The 22,981-nt window shown below is 35.0% G+C and overlaps 1 protein-coding gene across 2 annotated transcripts in view; it reads right to left on the bottom strand.

Annotated features, from left to right (window-relative positions):
* Positions 1 to 22,981, bottom strand: part of LOC142036655 (transcription initiation factor TFIID subunit 4-like) — a 150,837-nt gene that overhangs the window by 53,862 nt on the left and 73,994 nt on the right. For both annotated transcript variants that reach the window (XM_075040053.1, XM_075040054.1), the window contains exon 13: positions 17,080 to 17,136. In XM_075040053.1, coding sequence (XP_074896154.1) covers positions 17,080 to 17,136 — 57 coding nt within the window. The remainder of the gene's footprint in view (positions 1 to 17,079; positions 17,137 to 22,981) is intronic.

Below are 22,981 nucleotides of genomic sequence, written 5' to 3'. Positions count from 1 at the left end.
GTATATTCTTGGTTAGTTGCCTTTTTGATTTACCAAATACAGTGCACTATTTTAATTTAACTTAAACCCACTTATTTCTGCAACTGTCCAACTATCTCTTAAGCTACACATTCCTACCTATAGTAATAGAAGGTGTAATAAATACTATTTTTAGAATGATATCCCTCAAATTCCTCTGAAAGAGTTCTACAACAATGGGGTTTTTTGTCCTTCCAGTAACCTTAATCATTATATTTCTTCATTCCTCAAAATCTGCTGTTGGGGCTCCAGCACATTTTGTCTGGTTTTGGTTATACTATTCCTCAAACAACTTACCTCCAGTAGCACCAGTTCGAGGCTCTTCCATGCTAAGCTGGAGACACCCCTATTTTAAGCCTTTATATTCCTTAGGTCCCATAACAGTGTTTGGCAGATTCACCGAGCCAAATACAGATCATTTGAGCAAAGGGTTTCTGAGGCACGGACAACTGGCAGCATCAGCATTACTAGAACCGACAACTTTTTGAGATGCCAGTAATTTACTCGTAAGATCAGAAAAAGTTCTGAAACTATTTCCCTAAGATTTGCTATTTTATTTTTTTGTTATCAGTCTTAATTATATTTTGGAGCGACACAACAACGGACAGTTACAAATCTTCTCAAACTGTTCTTCAAAGGAAACAAGACATACTCACACAGTATAAATATGACTGGTAAGAATACCAGTCAAGAAGCTTGATGGCTTGCTCACAGGCTCCTGAATTCACGTGCAAGCAACAGAAGAGAATCTTCACTCTTGGGGTATCGGTGAGAAAGACTGGTTAAGATCTTTTCCCAGGCCCTTTGTTAATCTAAGTGGGGGTTTACTATCCTCCCAAGATTTCTAGGATGTTATTCTTTCCCCCTGAAGTGAAACACTATGTGAGGGCTCCAAAACTGATGCTTTAATGAAGATTAGGGAATATAAAATACAGTGAAAACCTGTATGAACGATGGTCATGTCTAGAGTTACAGACTAAAGTTACAAAGAGGAGCAAACTTGTTGCGCTGTGGATTTAGTTAGGGAGGTCTGACAGAAACACTGGGATAATGGGAGCTAACTCAACTAAGAGAAGCAAGGAAATAAATATGCTTTGCTTTTTTAAAATCATGCACTGGAAAATACAAGGGTCAGATGAACCACACAACCAAGCTTTCTATCAGTTCCCCACGCTTGCAGCTGGAGTGCACACAGCAACTCCCAGAGGCTATGCTGTCCACTGTAACACAGTGTTGAAGGTTGTACTAGAACATGAATCAACTGCTCTGTTTTTCAGATGGTGAAGTATCCCTGAAATAAACATTTTTAAAAATACCCTTTTAAGAATCTTTCACTGTATCTCACTAATACAACAGCCACTTGGATAGTGAAAACTCTCCATGGCCACTACAGCTTTGTGTTAGTACTATGAGACCCTGATCAAGAATTTTATCTGCACGATCTTCTCCATGCGTCATGAGTTTTATTAGCATAGCATGGCCTTTTGTTACTTTTATTTCTGTTCCATCTCTGGCACACACTTGAAATCTGAAATAATTACGAACCGTTACACCAGAACTGTACCAAAAACATGGCAAAAGTATGTTCTTGGTTAGTACATCAATGGAGTCAACTGAAGACTGAGGTACATAGCAATATCTCAGCTTTGTGGAAGTGAAGACCGATACTATGTCATACCATAAAATCTCAAGCCAGCCTGAAGCATTTTCCTCATTTTTTCAAAATAATAAATATTTCTATCTTTTGGTAAAATTTCTCTGCTTATATGTCATTACCACAAAATTTCAGAATAGCAGAAATTTTAAGTGCATTTAAAATACTAGTTAATCAGAAATTCTGGTAAAAGGCTTTATGAACTAGATTATTGCAAAAGAAAATGCCCAGATTTTGATACCAATCCTCTAGCATTCTTATGGGAAATCTGCATCTTGAAACTGCCAGCCTCATTTGAGGAAATGAGGCAAATGTAGCAACCTACTAAAAATCATTTGGCTGTAATAAGTAATTTTAATCAAATAGTTAGAAAGAATAGCATTGAAGTTAATTTCTGAAGTGTCAGAAACAGATGGGAAATGTGTAGTGTAGAGACTGGTTGTGCGCTTTTAATGCAATATCCTTTTTTGCAGTCTGGATCGTAGTTTGATCAAGTCTAAGTGACATGACAAAAACAATTTTAATTTATTCTGAAACTATATTCAACTAAAGAATACACAATATAGCAAGTATGCTACTCTTTTCAAAAGCGAGATTTGAGGCAGAGCAATACCGGGAACAAAAATAGCCAGACGCCCAACTTCTTCTCCCCCTTAAAAGTTATGGGGGTAGTACTGGGGGTTCGCTTGCAAAATGGCAGTTCCACTGGGGATGCAAAACAAGCTCAAAATTTAAATAATCTACATCTTTTCTATTTTAGATTTAACTATAGCAAAACCGCTACTGCTCATTTCTCCTGCAGATCAAGGGAACAACATACCACAGTGTGGGGACGAAATATTTCAAGCAATTTTTCATACACTGACAAGTAGTAAATTAGGGAATCTTGTAAGTACAATACAGTAGTCATCCCCTTCTATTGATCACATATAATTTACATCTTACAAAGATGTGAATTCTTGCATTCTCACTCCACAAGGAAAATCTCAATGATTTATTCATTTCAAATAAAAAATAGAAGGTAGATGAGAAGAATTACTTCACAGGCTGTAGCTTTCTCAGGGCACTAGTGCTAGGCTCTTCTTTCGCACTGCCCCAAGGGCCTTTGTGTGCAAGTCCCTCTAATTAACAAGGTGAATCATGCAGCAGTTCCCTAATTAGTGAACATGACAAGCCAATGGAAACAAGCAGACAGACCTGGCGTACAGATATGGTCAACAAAAGGCACAGCAACACACCATTAAAAAATGTATATTTCATGTAAATAAAATACAAAAAGAGAACTAGCGTAATACCTAATTTTCCTTTTCATGTTTTATGCTTATTCCTCATTTATTGCAGATATAAATAACGACACAATAAATCAAGGTTTCCAACTGCAAGTCACACCACCTCTCCAAAATCAAAGAGCAGTTATCCTACGTGAATAAGCATCTGCTTAAGGGGTATTATTTGTTTTCTCTCTTGTTTTTCTGCTTTAAAGAACTGCAGTTACATTAAGCTTAGCACTTTAAGAATCCCTTAATTAATTCTATTCAAAATTATTTTTTCTTGAAATCCTTTTTCACTGACAGATGAAATGAGTGCAATAGTTGCACTGTTATTATTGCTTTATAAAAATGCTTACATTCCCAATATGTAATAATTTCTAACTTTTGTATAAGGATAAATAAATAAATAATAAAAGTGAATAATCAAATAATCAGATTTGCATTAGAAAGGAAATGAGATGATCTAAAATGTACCTCCTTACATTCATGTTTCCAAGTAAAATAATTTTAATCTTTCACTCTTCCTTATGCTTCTCCCAAAAATACTCTCCCCATCTCAAAAACAACAATGGGGGTTTAATTAATTTTCAATTTATTGCAAACTGAACCTTTGATTTAGAACTTAACAATCCTTCAACATACTAGAAGACTAAAGCGTGTGTCACCAACAGCAGAATATAATTCTTCACAGAAAAATTCCACTATATTCTTTGCTCTCTATTCCTTGGTACATTATAAAAAGTGAGGAAAACTACAGATTATCCCCTCATTACATGTTCCTCTTCCTCACAATCTTGAAAACAAATATTTCTGACTTTCCTCTTCTAATTGGGTAAAATTTCCTTACATTCTAAAATTGATGTTCAAAATACTGATGTCTAAAAACCCCTCAACTTTTCTGACCAGTCCAGTTTTAAAAATATGGGATTAAAATACTGGCCCCGAAGTAATAATGGTTCTACATGTCTTTAAAGGTTCTTTTTTGGCTATAAATTTGAAGAGTATTTAATGATGTTCTACTGCAGAACTGATTAAATGTTTTAAAGCAGTTTGAAATTCAGTGGAAAAATTCACAATAAATACTATCAGAGATCACGAGCAGAAAGCTAGAATCACTACAAGCTATTTGCTGTGTTCATTTTTTTTCCTTCTTGGTATATGTGAACTTCCCCTAACTTCTCTTAGATCCCACTCAACATAACCATTCTTAGGACAGTGCAGAACAGCTTTAAGCACAGACTGAAAAGTATCTTCTTTTAACATCAAGGCACAATGGATAATCTGCTAACAACTGAACTATGATCTGCCATATGCACAGAGGAAGTATTCAGCAAACAACCTGTCACAAACGCTTATTGTTTCAGTAACCAACTCACCAAAGCACTTTGCTTTATAAAATATATTACAAACTCTGGCACACAATTTATTATCAAAGACAGCTGTAATTAAATGTGAAACTACTACAAAAAGAAAACAGATTTGGTGCATTAAAAAGCTCTACATTCTTCTTTGCATCTTAAATAACAAAATCAAACTGAGGAGATTGGAAATATATGCTAAAGATGCAAAACCAGAAATTAATGCAAAATCACAAAATTTTGAGTTTATTTTCAAATACATGGTATACATAAACACAGATTATATATAAAATTACAAAAAATTTTGCATTTAAGTCAAAACGTTAAATGCAGCTGATAACAATAAATCCTAATTGTCCACAGGAGATGTTTTGATACGAGATTATATCTAATACCAGAGGGACAAATTCTGTTTGTTTTGAATACTGCTACTGATAATAGAGTTATTCCAGAGTTACAATGGTGTGATGGAGAAGAATTCAATTTTCAATATTTTGAGGAACGCACATTTAAAAAGTGACAGGAGCAAAATGCACTAAGAGGCAAATAGGGCAAAAATAAAAATCCCCAAGACAAAACAGTCAGATCATTCTCGTATTTGCCACATAGTCTACCACATGTTCTCAGCACTCCTGAATGTTGGCTTGCCTGCTAAGGCAGACATTTCTTTCTCCATCAGATTTAGGTAGTTTGTTTTTCAAATTTCAGTACTTACCAGAAATAATCTTTCCACATAGATAGATGGACAGATGAGCATTTTTTACTCAGGAATTATTTTTAATGCTTCAGTTAAAATTACCTGAGGATATTTATGAAATGTACATTTATGAATTTTTTTCTTTTTTATAGCTGAGCAGATCACAGAAATCATCATATATTGCAATGTTCACAGAAGCTTCGGTTGACAAATTTAAGAACTATATGCATTTTACGTAACAACGTACAAGATATTTAAGTATGTACTATAATTGCTCTATATCCAAAACATCAATAAAAAACCCCAGAGCAGAACACTATCACATATTACTGAAACCCAGCACCTTTTACTGACCACCATGACTACATGCAACACACACAGAAGTTTAGCTCAATAGTGAAGTACATTTCATCTCTATGTAAATTACTGAGATTAAACCTTGACAAAACTGGGATTAACAACTGGTCTCAAAAAACTGTACCAGTCTCTCATGACCTCAAGTTACCTTTCTCCTCTGACAACTGACATCTCTAGTAAAAGCCAGACCATTTTTCGACTTCTGCATCCTAAAATATGGTACCAGCTTTCAACCTGAGACTAAATTAGAGAAGTTTATAGGGTTACCTAGTGTAGCTGCATGTTCTTTAGATGTTTTCCATGCAAGCTAGAGGTCTGTATCACTATCTCGTGGTCACCTAGATCATTTAAAAGGTAAAATAGCTAAAAGATGCAAACAATTTACATTCTTAGAGGGGAAAAAAATCATCCCATATTTATGTCTTCTGACACACCCTTGTAAACAATGGATTCCCTGAACATATTGCTTAAGAAGGAAAAACTGGCAACTGCTAATGATAGAACATTATTAAAAGAGAACAATTTTGTTGAATACTGCATTTGCTCTTTCTCAAAATAGGAAGCTGAAAGTGTTTTACTTAATTAAACAGCAGCATATACAGTGAAGTAATAATGTATATTCAATAACCTTCTGAATTATTACCTGCCACAGTAAGACACAGCAGATATCCCTATATATTCTACAGGTACCCTATACCCCCTATTCTACAGGGGACCCTATCTCACTTCTCCAGAACTGGCAGATGTCCATTAGAGCCACAAAGTGCTGGGCTGCCTTAAGACTAAGGGCTCCTTATGAAAACATATATCAAACTTTTCCAGAACTTAAACACAGATTTTGAAAATAAATAGATAAAATTATCCTATTTCTCCTAAAAACGTGCTCTGTTCTCACCAGTCTCTCTTCTGTTATGTTTCTAGCAAAGTAAACATTCTCCCTCCCTCCTGTCTTCCTGTACACAATTAACACCTGAGTTCAGTTTTCATGTTCAGTCTAATTTCCCGTTTCGTGTATTAGACACCTTCCTAAAGCTTACTTGACTTGTCTGACATGTTTGCCAGATATCAGCACTTCTTCTAGAACAGATTTTTTTTTTTTTTAATTATTCTTACTTTTGGGGAAATTAGAAGATTTTCATGCACCTTAACACGTGAATATGGCTTTTGGCCATACAAGGTGAAAATCCCTTTAAAACCTGATAGTATGTCAAAAAACAAGATTAACAGAGATCTTCAGAAATCTACATGGTGTTATTTCTGTTTCAGGAATATAAATGTCTGTTCTAAATATAAATAGATTTACTAGTTGCGAAGTGAAAGGACACAGGAGTGTAAGGAAGCCTACTCTGTACTTCAGATCACTTATTTAGATTTTCGCATGGCTGTGCAGAGTCAATAGACTTATGAGCTATAATTGCATCATACTGCTTTTCAATTCACTTTGCTTCAATCCTACAGATACCGAGATATCAGTTTTAAGGAAGCTGTAACACCTCAGTGTTCAGACACTCATCAGCCCAAATATATAACATACTTTCCCATTCACATCTTTCTGACTATTTCCATGGAAAATTAAAAGTTAACCAGCAACAATCTTCAATGCTAAATAAAAACAAATCTTACAAATCATTACTTAACTGCCTAATAACATTAAAAATACAGTAATACCTTTCAAATGTTTAGATTTGAGAGATAATCGTATCTACCTTTAGTAAACACGTACTTAAGGGAAAAACAATCATCCTGTTTACGTTGTGAATGGCAATAATACATTTTATTTATTTTAAAAAATTACTATTACTAAAGGGGAACCACTTTTGCAGGGTATGTTGAGCAGTATCTCATTATTCAGCTAAGATGACGTAACTATTGGGAGACTCTTTCACAGGCTGACACAAAGGTATTTTTTAACAAGACTGAACTAAAAATAGGAAACAGACATTAACACACCTTTCATGACCTCTACACGTTACTGACTAGCCTGGCTTGTAGTTCAGGAGAAGATTATGCATATAACCTCGCTACAGACAGAAATGTTTAGTATTTACTAAGTCAGAAGTGACACTTTTTACGCTACTGTTAACTGTATTAAGTATTCCTTAAAACTCTACCCCAATAAACTACCTGAAAATGACAACAAAGCTAATGTTCACGTTACTCCACAATAAATACATACATACATAAGTACATAAACACAAACTGTCACATCCCAGCACAGACAGGCAGGAGATGCTGACGAACCTTGCAGGAAAACTATAGCATACTTTTATAACACAGATTTACAGAAACAGATTATTTCTTTGTATCTGATTTTACAATCTGCTAAACAAAATAGTCTTCAAGAGATCTGTGAGAATTAATGTCTTGTACATCTTATAAATTACTTGGAGATACACAAGAGCATTGCACGCACATACTTCAACTCTCTCAAAAATACGCTAGCAAGGAAGTTTTAAATTACTCTTTTAAAAATTTTACTACTGTGGTTCCAACTCTAGCTTTAACTCTGCTCCCATGAACTCTTTCATCTTCCACTAACAGGCTAGAAGGAGATCACAGATTTTATGAAACGCAGCGCGTTCTACGACACGCATGCATTTCAAACGAGGTCCTGCCATTGTAAGATGACAGAACATGCAAATACCCTTCCAGACTACAGCCGGGAAGTCGATGTGGGGACCACGGGTAGATCTTTGTGTGTGGGTCTTGCACAAAGAGGAGGCTGAAGATTTGTCAGCAGGAGGTATGCAGCTGATTGCTGATGGCCAGCTGCCTGCTGCCGGTGCAATGTGCAGCACCCAGACTGAGTGGGCAGAGGAACAGAAGATTTAGTAGGTGCGTCTCAACCCCCTTAGGTTATATCATGTGACGCGGAGCGCCCAGAGGAACTGGGGGCAGATGAAAGCTGGCAGCTGTGTGCTGCCTCAGGCGCTCCGAGGCTGCCAAACAGGGCTTACAAACATGTTAGCTCAGCGGCAGAATTAAAGCCCTCATTCAGGTTTATTTTGGAGTAAGAAACCAATGTGCATACAGAGGATGGGGGAAAACTTGCCCTGCAGGCTGAAGCGTAAGTACACCTTGACCTCTCCTTGCAAGCTTCTGTATAGTAGAGCAGGCTTGACTAAGGGACCAAAACATCTAAATAATAATTTAGATTGTTGTCCAAGCAACCTCCCCAGTTTCTGACAAGCAGACGCAGCTGACATTTGCTGCCCTCTACTTATTAAATAGGCAATCATATTATAAAGTCTGAAGTGCTATTATTTTGCCAGATCAGCGGGGAAGTAAATCTGTTGGAGTGTTCACATAAAACAGTTATGTGATTTTTCCACATTCATGGCTTCCTCCAAATGAAAATACCTCTTCCCCCCCCCCCCCCTTTTTTTTTTCCGGCTGTGCCAGAGCGATGAATTAAGCACGAGGTTGTTTCTATCTGAGGAAGACCCACATTTAGACAAAATAACACTGAGGCAGAAGGAGAACTGGAAATTCAGTCTTAATGTGTTCCTCGCACAAATTGATCTGATATATATATCTATACATGTATGTATTTAGATACATGAAAAGAATTCTTAAAATCTTTTGGAAAAGGAAGCACCATTGCATGCATTCCTCACTGCATCTCCTGGAACCTCTGGATGCAATTGTCGGTACTCAGAAGAGGCAAAGCCAAACCATCCTTATCACAAACCTCACACCGCAAAGGTGGAAGAGAACAGTTCCCTTATCTCTTCACCAAGCTCTGTTGTCTGGGCACCCAAAAGTGATTAGAAAAACGGGGCTGCCACCCTCCACTTGTTTAGCAGTGGCTCAAAATCCAAAAGCAGTAGCACTGGTTATTTTTACAGACATGGAAGGAAAACTGCAGGGGATCTGAAGGGCTCTAAAACCTACTGTGGAAAAGTCAGACACCACCTTCAGACAATTCATTTTACAAGTTTAAGTTGCTGCTGGAGTATTTTGGTGAGATTCAGAAAAGCAAAGTCACCTTCAGCTTCAGAAATTCTTTACAGAAAGCTTATACCATTCTAAACCCAAGTTCTGGAAATCCGTATTTAAGTAGTCCTGTTGCTTTATAATGAGACACTGGTTGTTACAACAATCTTTTATTAGGCAGGACTCCATCGGCTTGTATGCACTCTGGAAGACAATGTAAACAACAGGAAGGGAATTCTCTGTTCCTGCCTCCTTTTCAGCTTTTTTAAAAAAATGAAATCCATTAGGTAGAGCAGTATTTGTCACAGGTATTGCTCTTTTGGAAATATTCAAACACAAACCAAGTATATTCCACAACAGAGCTAAACTCTAATTTGAAAATGAGTCTCGAGTCTTCATCATTAATTTGAGAATTAAGAGTACAGAGTTACTTAAAATTTTGTTGAGAAAGGTGAGAAAATGAGTAAGACTCCCAAAACCAAAAGCTAACTTTTACAAATGTATACAACTCTTTCCTGTTTAATGTCCCCAAATTCTCAGAGAGCCACATGGGAACCTTTTGGTAGCAAGGTAAGACAATTACTGTATTTCATTTGTGTACATAGTTGCTAACATCTCAAATAGCAGATTGCATCAGTACAAATACATTTGTCATACAAAATCTAAGGAAATTACACTGCTGCTGTGTTAATTTGAAGACTTCTATCTTTCAAATACCTCTTCTAGACTCACTGAGACATGAGCTAAACAATGAACAATGCTTGACTAGACAGTTTGCTTTCTTGTTCCTTTCTCTTGCCATACTCACCTGTCCCATTTTGTTTTGCACTAGCCCCCATTCTCCAAGGTATGCAACCTCATTTATCTGTGCTTATGAACACCCCACATACAGACTCACAAATCTGACATAGGTCTTCATGAGGTAGCACAACACATTGATACGACACTAATGATCCTTCTCACACAATGCATTCAAATTTGTATCTAACTCTAGTGAGGGAGTAAAAGTACTAAGAATTTGTTTTCTAGATAGCAAGTATAAACAAACATAAAAATAGTGTTCTTACTTTATATTATAAAGATGTATCAAGTATAAAAATAGTTTGTTACTTAAGAAAGGTCGTGTATTCAGCTCATACATCAGCATATATAACAGCACTGCTTATAGAATGCTAAAAACAACAGTTATCAGTCACAAAAAATAAGCATTCATGTTAACTAAACAAGAGCTAGGCAGTATATGTACACTAAAATCATGCATCACTATGGAACTCCACCAACATGATTTTGTAGAAGGAAATTATTATGTTGGACAGGATTGGACTTAATTTAGATTTCTGCTAGCTAATGAGGTAATCCTGGGTCAAGCTTGGGTTAGAGAAAAGACAAAAAGAAAAAAAAAAAAAATCTAGCTCTTGACTCAACTCTAATTAATATACATTTTACCTAAGCAGGAATAAAACAATTTGACTCAGTTGGAAAATATTATGGCCATTCCTTTGATCCCCTGGCATTTTTCCATCAATTACCCAGTTTTCTGACTCTCTGTACAGCAAGAGTAACACCACACTTCATCTTCAGCCAAACAACTGCCATCACTTCTGCTCCAAGCACAGGAAAACAGGTTGGAAGTGTCATGGTCTTCAATTTTACAAAGAGATATGCAAAAAGTTCTCCTGAATAGTAAGACTACTATTGCCTGAAGTTCTTCAGGACTTGTAGAATTCATGGCAGGGTAATACCTTATCCCTGGAAACACAGGAAATTTTTTGGCAAAACCCACTGTCTTTAAACTAATATGAAATTTTGAAGATCTACACACTGAGATTCATATGCAATAAATTTATTACTGGTTATAGATCTTCTTGTTTCTTCAGCAGCAGTATTTGCATATGCAAATATAATACCATTGCCTCTTGTGTCTTTCCCAGTTGTTCATAATCAACTCTAGTTATCAGAATTTGTGACTGTTACCATAACATATCTGAACATCGAAAGTAAAATCTACTCAAAACAAAAAAACCACAGTTAACATAAAAGCAGTAAGCTTGATAATGCAGCAGGATTTTTATGAAAGTATTTTGAGTGATAATAGACAGGACCACTTCTCTCTGAGATGCAAGTTTAATATTAACATTTGAAGTAACTGCAACAACTTTATAACTTCAGGAAACGTTGTACTCTAAAGCCAAATCCATGGCAGCGTTGCATGGGCTTAGACAGTACTGGCATAGTCTAAGCATTTTTCTGAAGCATTTTTCTGTGTACAAACAATAGACCTGTGGTAAAGGGAGAGTGTAAACAAAGTGACTCTGGTATCTAATGTTCTACACTTATTGACAAAAATGCTTGCATTCCTTCTGCATTGCAGCTATAGCATTGGTAACCTGATGCAGAAAACTATTTATGAAACAACTCAGTTCTGAGGAATCATTATTGCCTAAATGTTGCACTACCATTACTTCAGGGATCATATTCCTAGCTTTTCCTTCTTTGCACCTACTGACCCTCAGACGGGTTAGAGAGCTAAGTGGAAATTTAATTTAAACTTATTTCTGACCAAGTGCTCCATTTCTCAGTGGAATGTTTTATAAGAAACCTTTTTAAGAGAAGATTGTTGCTTTTGAATCAATATTTTTATATCAGGCATGGTAAAATAGAAAACTTCTCTAGACTTTTCATCACAAGAGATACTGCATTACTAGTACAATCTTTAAGGACTTTGGTTTTGCTAAAAAGGTGGATAAATTAACTTATCAAACAAAACAAAATCCTTTTCATTTGCTTTTCATTTTCAGTAATACCTTATGAAAACAGGGATAACTGCAGTAAACTATGATTTAAATATTTTAAAAGAAATCACTCCTACTGAGCTGATACATAAATAGTAATGTGGTGACAAGAAATTATTTAGAGTAGAATTGTTTTCATAATCTAATTGTTAAATATATGATGCTGGAGTTTCAGTAATTCTGCTGAGACAAGTTACCTTTTTATGTGGGATTTAAAATTTCTAAGGCAGTGTTAGAGCCACATAAGATATACTTCGTATGATGTGCATATTTCATTATTAAGTAAAAGAACTCTATCTGCTAACAGTCCAGATATTTCTGTACATATAACTTAGAAAAGGATACAGTTCAAAATCTAAAACTTAGCCAAGTAAGGCTCTTGTTACAGAAGACATTGCAGACATGGGGGATGACTGTACCCAAGCAGGGTGGTTACCACAATGCTGCAGTGGATACAACTCCTGCTGGGAGTATGGAAAAAAACCTGTCCCTGGTCTGCTTATGCAAGAACTGGGTACTCCCAAAGCAACTAGGCAGTGTAACAGTCACAACAGCAACCGGCTCAAACACATATCCCTGTTAAATGACTTTATCCAATCCTATAAAGATGGGCTATCTGTGCTGACAAAGGTATGTAAAGGGCTGTCTTCTGTCTTCCCTTGAAATTGGTAAGGCTTCTATTATGAATCTCAACAGGTCTGAGATTTCACTTGCATGGTTAACGAGTACATCTGAGAATAGATTCAGTTGAGTGTTATCTAAACTGATCTAGGTCCTGGATACATGCCCAGACATTTATGGTGTCTGGTTTAAGTTTTTATTATTATGCAATATTCTTGGTTGGTGATGACACAAAGATTTTAACCAAGTTAATCTTTCAGAATCAAACTCAGCTACTTGACTTTTAAATTAAAATATTTTTAGCCAACAGACAGTGAATATGTAGAAACATATTCATGACAGAAAGGATGTTTAGGATCTTACCTTCCCTGCCTTTCTTTCAAATAATTTCTATTATTAATTACTTGGTGTTGACTAAATTATTCCTAATCTTGATCTATTCCTGCTATCAGTTATATGGCCTGTTTTATGTCCTACTTAATGAACCCTTTTAATGGAAATTAGAGAACTCCTAATTTCTTTAACTTACATTTGTGACTTTCCATGCTTCCACCAGACTACATAAATCAGTGTATTTTCTAAAACTTGATTTCAGGAGCTTTAATCATGCAATATGAAGTAGATAACTGCTCACAAATGATGCTATTTCTTACACTAAGTTGTACTGAGAGTCAAGTGTTTCAGAGTTTATGTTACAAAACAATGTAACAAGTAACTGCTGAAGAGCAGCATTTTTCCCTGAAATAGTCTCAATGGAGAGCATTTTTCACTAGTTTATTAAATAGGTTTACCATTAAAATAATCATACAATGTCCACTGACAAAAAGCCACACCAATTTAAAAGTGTGAAAGTAAACGGAGAGTTTTAAGCAGTATAAACCCCCACAGGCACATTCTCCTACTGCTTTCACTCAAGTCCATTCGAAACAGGTTAATGCTAAAGCAAAATAAGTCAATCAAACTGAAATAAGAGTGGGTTTGCACTGACTTAACTAAAACCGTGCTAGTCTGCGTGTGAATGAAACCTGACTGTTATGTCTAGTCTCTGCAATAAGACCATATGTAGATGGACCTTGTTTGATTTGGTAAGTATTTAAATGCAATTTAAACTTGATTTATGCCAGTTTGGCTTAAACAATATGCAGAGTGGTTTGAAGACTGGCTAATAAATAGAGTAAGATGGAGTTACAGAACAAAACTTAAAATAATCTTCACCTTACCAAATATATTTTTAAATGCGTTCAAAGGACATAGTGATCTCCCTGTACAGTTTATTGACACCAATAAGCAAGAAGGGGACTTCTAAATGGTAGAAGTTCTGTGGCAGAAATGGAACTTTTTTTTTTTTTTCTTTTTAAATTAGCAAAAAAACCCTGAGTGTTATGGAATGAAAGACTCCAAAATATCGATAAAGGAGAATGTTTTGGCACAAATACCCTTTGCTAGCCTTCTTTCTTCCCTTCTCATCCTATTATCCCTGCACTGGTACCTTTACTTTGTATTCCAAGACAAAGTTTTCTAGAGTTCTTTCAATGTTTTGAGAAGTTTTTTTCTTAAAGATTTAAAAGACCTTCTTAAAGACCTCAAATTACTTGTTTTGGTATTTCACTTTTTCCCTCTGACTTTTGTCTTCATTAAGTATCTTGGGCTATATTCTCTTCATCAGACTTCATGGATTGGTTATGTTTGGTTTAGATATTCATCCATTTCTATCTGGCAGGGAGCCAGGGTATAGTTTTGAAAACGACAGTTCCACATTGCCTGGTTAGCAGAAGGAATGCAGTAGTGTCACTGTTGAAATGCAGGCATACTGTTTCACTCTCTGAAACATTATCCATTTCCAGGACATAATAACGGAATTAATCAGCTCCTTTGCTGGTACAAAAAAACGAACTATCTGACAATTGTATCATTAAGCAAATAACACAAGCTAAAAATGCTGTAGGTTTCTTGGATGCCCTCTTTATGCTTTTTAAAACACTACCTAGTAGTCACTTTACTACTGGCCAGAAGAGTATCTGAGCAACAAAGGTCTTCAGGCAATATTCACGACATGGAAATCATGGAAACACAGCTTCAAATCCAGCTTATTATCAAAGCTGACAGTATTATATTCATCAGCTTATACAAAACCTGGAAGAAACCCAATTTCTCTCTCAGTTATGGGTCATATGCACATTTCAGAGGAGCCCATCTGGCAGTGAAGTTTTGAAATTTTTACATTTTTGTAGGAGTTGATTCAAAACTTTTAATTTCAAATAACAAAGCCATGCCAAAGACACTCTATCTAATCGACCTTTTATACTATAAAATTGGTTATTTTTTATTTTGGTAGTGCCAATACAATTTGAGACATCAGCATACATTCAGTATTTAATGTAGAAAAAAATATAAATAATATTAAACCAAAATCTTGCCAGTCTTACCTTCCAACTCCCCTTTGCAAAAGTTAATGCAAAATAATATGTTTTTATTAAATATATTTGAATATTTTAGGTGAAAGTCTCTAAACTAGTTGAAGAAAGAGCTTTAGAACCCTAATTGCTAAAAACAGAAACATGCTTTTATTTCTTATGGTTTCAAATATGTAGAATGAAATTCAACTTCAGAGAGAGGCATGGTGCCAGCAAATTATACACTTTCATTAGAAGGGTGGGAAAAAAGGCAGGGCTAATGTACAAAAGAACAGGGTGTAGCACTCAAACAGAAAACCGAGTATTCATTCTGCATTTACCCAAACATGTTATCATATCCAGGAACACCACTACTTTGAAATCACATACCAGTTTGATTTAAGCATTTTTAATTAGGTTACCACCAAAATATTTGCTACCTCTTTACTAATACCACTATTACCATTACTCAGAATACACTTCATACACTTTCTTTTATTCACATGTCAGCACAGTGTCACTCCCTCTAGTGGGTAAGAAACACAGCTTATACCGACAACGCGAATTTTCATACAAGGCAGAAGTACTCCTGCAGCTATACCAAAAGCAGCAACACTGGCTACAATGCAAGTCTTCTATCACAGCTATAAAGAGAACCACTATTTCACTCTGTCTACTAGAAAATGTGTTTTTACTAGCCCTGTTGTTTACTTTTGCTTCCTCAAGTTTCCAATGGCCAAAAAAGAACTACAATGAATGCAAATATTGTGGCAGAAAAAAATGCATTTATTTCTAGCTTGCTTTCACTTTGGAAGTGATGGTAGTTTTAGTTCTCAGCTCAACAGCAAGTTTTGCCTGCCATCAATTATTTTCAGAAATCTGATTCTTCCTTTGCATAAGCTGGCTACATACTAAACTCAAGTAGTATTAAAATCCTGTGTCTTTTCCTGCCAAATAACTTGATTACTCTATTTCATTTGAATACTTGCTTGACAAACCCAACTCTGGAAACACTAAGACATAGTCTAATGTTTACAAGATCTCATTTCAGCAGGTCTTATTACATAATCACATAATTAAAAAAAAGACAAATAAAACCCAACCATGTACTTGGATTTTTTTGACTGTTGTATATATAAAATCTGTATAGCTAACGGAACGATAGAATACTGCCAACAGTCAAACAAAACAGGAAGAACGGGTCAATACAAAAGAACTTGTTATATGCATTTTTCTGTATATATTACCTTCTAATGTATAATTATTACCTTCTAATGTATATATCCAAAGAAGTTGGCTAAAAAAAACCAGCACCAGTTTGCTGCAAATGATGTTGCTTATTTTTTAAAATAGGAATGACTTTCAACTGATAGATACTTTAGTCTGATCGATTTAAGTTACAACCCAATCCCAAGCCATGAGATGCCTTAAGCAAAGGACAGCCACTCTCATTTACAGCAAATTAAGGTACTCAGTAGTTCACAAATTGTTACTCTTAGAATAACATATCAAAACTTCATCTGAAATTATTTGATAATTTTTAGATTATTGTAATTTAGACTGATGAGTAAATAGTCCACTCAACCACACTGTAGAGAAAATGACTGGCAATTATATTACTTGAAAGAACAAAATTGTCAAGTAGCACATTTCTAAGAAAGTGACATTTTACAAAAAGACAAAGGCATATATTTTCCACCAAAATCTAGTGCTGCTGTCATCAACAACCCAACAAAAGCTACAGCTACCTAAAATGGAAATGAAAATGTAATGTATGGAAATATTCTCTTATAAAACCTCCTTAGGCTTCACATGTATTAATGTATTAGTTTGCAAACATTAAGATCAAAGGCAAAGCAACAAATACATCCTAAAAAGTTTTTAGTCAGATTTTTATTAACGATATACAAGTAGCAAGGCATAAAAAATTAATATGTTCGAGCCTTGAAATGTCAAGTGTAATGATCTCTAGCTCTGCTTACCTCCTTTGCTTTTTGTTTCAGTCTAGCTTGCTCTGGGTCTTCTTGCCTTGAGCGACTCTACATGTTTAAAAAAAATGGGGAAAAAAGGTTAACAGATGGTTTAAGAACCCCTCATCTGTTGCAATAAGTTAAAAAATAGCAAAGAAAGGGGAATAGGATACCAGGTGTCAAAAATGGGATGCTTAAATTCATAGAAGTGCAATTTCAAACCTGAAGGCCTCACCCAAAAGACTGTTGAATATTCAGTTGCAAATAAGATCTACCCTAGATTTAAATTAAAAAAAAGCCAAAAAACCATGTTTTTGTCAATGCTAAAGTATCCATACAGGTTTAGATTTCAATTATTGAATACAAACAAATTCAAGCATCCGAGAGCAGAAGTGACACCCTTTCCATTATCTGAACTTTTAAATTGGAACTCCTTACAGTCACTTATTTTAAAATAAATCACTGTTTGCAACTAAGCTTTTATTCAGCTGTTGGTAAAGAATGTGGAGAAAACAGTTGTAAAGTCACCCTCCCAAACAGTAAATCTTCATAATAAAGATGTTACTATCCATATAAGCATACTTTGAGTAAGAAATACAAGAAAGTTAAAATAGAATAATACATAGAAATACAAGTAAGTTAAACTCATTCATGCACTACTAATAATATTAATGTTGTAATTTTTAAAACTGGAGAAATATTGCCAAATGGCGACTTTCAAATTTTCCTTCAAAACCAGGAACAATAGCTCTAAAAAAACATTAAGAATAACTTTAATTGCAATAACAACCCACAACAGTACATTTCTTTGGGTTACAGACTGTTTTACAACCATATGTTAAAACTACTGAATTCTTATTTATGCTTAATAAGCATACTCAAAGTGATGGAATCCAAAACTCGAGAGGTAGATAAAATATGCATTATACTTTTTTGATTACATGATTGGTCAGTGTTGAGAAAAGGTTGTATAAAACATTCTAAGAAGCTGCAATAAAACTTGCGACATCCATGGAAAACTGTTGTTCCTGATACCTGAAAGATGTAATTGTTTTATTTAGGTGTCTGAGATTTAAAGTGTTATCATTTACACAACTCCTAAAGGAACAAGAATATCTATGCCCTCTCCTATCTTTCTCTGCCTCTTTCTATGATGAAGACAGACCTGAAATGTGAAAGACTATTAGCTTGCAAACTTACATATGCTCAGATTTTTTCCCATTGTTTGAATTTTTCATAACATATTCTGTTCAGAAGGTAAAAATCCATGAAGAAAACCAAAGGGAGATAGGTCTTAAGGGTAAGGGCACATGTAATATTATTGATACACCTGGAGAGAGCCTTGACTATGATTTGGCAGACAGGGCACCAATGACACTGAATTCTCTATCCTTTTTCCTGTTTGGTTTTTTTTTTTTAAACTGGGATTATTTTTTTCAGCTAATATAGCACACATATAAAACATAGTGATGACAAAGCATGGCCAAATTAAACAATAATGAGATGCTTAGAAGATGTGCTTGATTCTTCAACTGTGCACATTAGCTTTATCATCCAATACCACCTACCAGTGATTTTGTGCCCGTTAGCATAAAAGGCAGTTTGTCAGGATAGTGTCTGGAGTAAGTAATGAGAAATTAAAATTTGTAGATAGCTAATGACCAAATTAGACTCTTATGTTGTAGTTATGCCAACCAAGAAAGAAACTCCAACTTAACTTAAACTGAGATTCCTTCTAACTGCTGTGGCCAGACAAAAATAGAAAATATAGATAACCTGTTCTAGTTAATGTTTAAAGAATAAAAAAGCATTTAATGAAATATGTGGATCTGCCAGAGAGCTGGGACTCTATTCAGTGGAGCAATTACTAAGAACTTGATTATTATATATACACCTATTAGGTTAAAAAACAAACAAAACCCCCCATTCAATGAGTTTCTTCTCTAGGAGATGGACTTAGGTAAGTATTTATGAACTGAGCCGAATTAGGTCCTTGCTCTGTCATTTTGTGATGACAGTTCAATCATTGTGTGCCTCAGTTTCTCCAGTATGATGTACGGATTATTGTATTTAGTCCTTTCATGGGTTTTGATGATAAATTTATAAATGTACAATGAACTTCTATTGCCTTCCAAGTCTCGCAGTGAAAGCAGTACAAAAATACAAAGTGTTGTTATACTACTGTATGAAGCTGAATCATTTGCCAAATGCAAAGTACAAGTTAAAAGCACTTCAGCTTAAGGAGAAAGCAGAGTGTCCTAGGAGAATCAAGCTGAGACTTCTAATATTGTTACCAAGTTTCTACAAGAAAGTGATAGAATCCTGGAAAACACACCAGATCTATGTTGTGTTTGGGGACACTGTAAGAAAAATTAAAGCAATAGACGCGAAGTAACACTGCAATTTCCTGGACTCCATAAGTGAAGGAAAAACTCTGGAAGTGCTACAGATTAAAAAAAATAACACACTTAAAAGTTGCCCCCACCCCCACCCCCCCCCGAAACTGACCAAATAAAAGTAGATCTGGAGTTCAGGATAATCTGAAAAAGCAGACCCCAAAAGCAGGCAAAAAAGCAGATGATCTACTCTGTGTAAACCTCCAGCTCATTCACAGTAAGTAAATAATAAAAATTATTGCAGAGGTGGAAACAGATACTCAACTTCTGACTGATTTAAATTCCTGTATTAAATACAGGAATTTTTTTCACTAATGAAGATTTAAAATACCAGGTGATGTTAGATATAGAAACCGAGATTGAAGGTGAAGGTAGAACTGCTTTTACATTTAGAATAATGCAATGAGTTTCTGGTTTTCCTTGAACCCACACCTAATAGCCTTTTTAAAGAGCTCAGGCTAGCTCTTGGTTCAAACAAGTAGAATTCCAGCTTTACATCAAATGTGTCTTTACTGGTATAAGTAATACTAAAAAAAATTAAGGAATTTAACTGTCATTTTCTTTTTGTGTTCAGATAAATTTTAATTTATTTTTTTTAAACAGGTTGTTAAGACTAAAATACCTTCCTACTGACTACCATGTCAGTTTACAAATCAGTAAGCTTCAGAAATAAAATTGTCAGCATATGGAGGCTAAAATGTGTTAAAGTATAAACATTGACTATTTTATTAATTCTTCACTTTACAATCTAATGTAAATTATAAAAGGCTTCCTCAATGCTGATGCAACACAGATTAGACCAAATGTAAGCAAACAAAAATGTCAAGCTTAACAGAGGTGCCTAGATAAGCTTTAAAAATGTCTCTGGCTTCTCTTTACACTCCATTCCACATGTGAACATCATTTCCTTCTTCTGAAGAGTTTGAACTATTTTGCTGCTGCTCAGCTCTTGTAGTGCTTGTTTATATGTCACCATTTTTACTCACCAATTATTTTAGTATTTTACACTTGACTTTCATCAAGCTACTGACTAAGCATTCCTATGTTTTTTTTAATTCCAGTTTAAATTTTTTCTTCGAAGTCATCTCACATTTTTAGTTTTGTCTTCCTTTCTCCTTTCCCTCTAACATCCAAATCCTAATATGCTGCATCTCACCTGTTTTGTGAAACACGTTCTTCCAGAATCTTTTAATGCACCAGTGCCTCCTTCCTCTAAAGCTTCAGAAACACCCACCAATCACAGAAACCCCAAACTCAAATACTTTCAAGGAGTTTATCACAACTCCTTTCCCTTCCCCTCTCTATTCTTCATGTCTAGATCTGTAAATAAAGCAAGCTGGGTTTAGGTAATATATTTTCATGTTGATGAATAAACACCTTTAGAAGCAAACTAGCTTCCCATAGTAATTTTAGAGAAACCTAGGACTGATCCTAGCCAGATAACATACCTCTAAATACATTAAATGCTGTCTCCTGCTGAGAACTTATTCACCAAACCAGGTTTGTTAAGATTTCTCCCAAACACAATCTACTTTTATTAGACCAGGCAGCCTGATATTTTAATTGTCAAGAATGAAAGTGCTTTGTGTTACAGAACTTGCTATCTTATTTATCTGAAAACTGCATAGATCACATTAGCTCTATGGAAATACTAGACTTTCAAAGTATGAAAAGCAGCATATGTTAAATGTGTGTATTCAAAACACATTAGAAATATGGGGTTTCATTTACATGTTACCAAACTCCCTAATGTTCCAAACCTCAGCTTTTCCCCTTGCTTGTGTTAAGGAAGAATGCCACAAAAACAGACATCTAATTACACATGTAACAACGTAGTTTTAATAAGGGGATTTTGTATTTCATAGAATTGTCTTAAATTAGAAAGCAATAGTATTTTAAAATAATAAGGATATCTGTAACTCATGTAATACTTAAATATATGCAAAAAATTATTTTTAAAATTGGAGGATACTCTGTGCATCTATGCAAATGGGCAGGCTAACAGTCCTGACGTATTTAATTATGATCATTATTCAGAATTTTGTTGTAGTCTGTAATGTCAAAGCTGCACCGTTGTTACATTTTTGTCCCACTAACAAAAAAAGTTTTCTATTAGATTTATAATAATTTTGAAGTCTCAGCTTGTTAAACCTGTGTTAGAAAATTTCTCACAGGGTCTCTCCTAAATACATCTCCTGCATTTAGCAACATCTGATCCCAGTTAAGGCACTTACAGCTCTACTCCCCCTTCCCAATACATACACTGGGAGTCTTTAATGCTTCAAATTAATCTTTTTTCATTAAATAAAGTTAAGAGTCACAACTGCAGGTGCTGTACTATTGAGAGCCACTGCTGTGCCAACAGTTTCAATTTTAAACCTATTTTTCCCCATTGATGACATTAGAACTTCACCCACGGCTGTACCAGCTTATAACTTTCACTTTTAATTAAAGAAATTAAATTGGCAACATGAAACACTTTGCTTTCACATTAGCTTTGTTAATAAAAAGTGAAAGTTAAAAGCAGCATAGCTGAGGGTAAAACCCCTATTCAGAGCTACGACCACAGTGAGGTGGAATGCAAGAGTACAGGTCTAAAAAAAGATTTATTTTAAAATCATTAAAAATGAAGTAACAAATTTATAAAAATTCAGAAAATTATCTTAACACAATAATTCCCTCTTTGCTCTCCTCTCACCAGAAGTGAGTTATAAGTTTCTGTTCTGAGAGTGCTTCATCTCACAGAAAGCTGCATTACATCTACCGTACTGTCAGAAGAGAGGGAAAGGATTAAATTGGCATGACGACTGAACTCATATGTGGCTCAAGGAGGTAGCCCCTTCAAGTAATCACAGGACGTGTGTGTAAGGAAATCGGCATTGCCATATTTCAACGATCTCTCTCCAATAAAAAAGCCCTTCAGCCTGTAGTACTATAAAAATCACTATCATCCATAAATACTAATTAACTTTGCAAACAACACTAAACATAATTTTCCATTTACTTATGTAATTATTCTTTTTACAGAATAGATCTTACTCCTGTAATAGTCGTATTTAAGACCCCAGAACTTCACAGGCTTGTGCTGCTAATACAGAACACTAATAAAATGTATATATTGGAAATTAATTTTCAAAATTAATTTAATAATAAAATAAACATGCACTTAGCCAGTTTTAGCAGATGAATTAACACAGTAATTTTAACATGATCTACTTTATTATAGATTATATCATAGAAGTATTATTCATTGATTGTCTGAAAACAAGGACAACCTCAAGCTGTACCTCTTTACTGTAGGAAGCACCACTGTCTCCAAAAAACAATTCAGAAATAAAACCAAACAAACAAAAAAAAAATCAACTACAAACTCTGATTCCTCCTGCTGCCAGAAGTATTTCCACAATTAGCCCAGAACCAGAACTTCATTCAATTCGACACATACAACCCACATTTTCCAGGTTTTGGAAATAGCTATGAAAGCAGCAAGGAACACATCTTTTACTATAGAAAAACCT

The sequence above is a fragment of the Buteo buteo genome, chromosome 11 (assembly GCF_964188355.1).
Source record: "Buteo buteo chromosome 11, bButBut1.hap1.1, whole genome shotgun sequence".
NCBI lineage: Eukaryota > Metazoa > Chordata > Aves > Accipitriformes > Accipitridae > Buteo > Buteo buteo.
The sequence above is the reverse complement of the archived record's forward strand: the minus strand, read 5'-3'. Positions and strand labels throughout refer to the sequence as shown.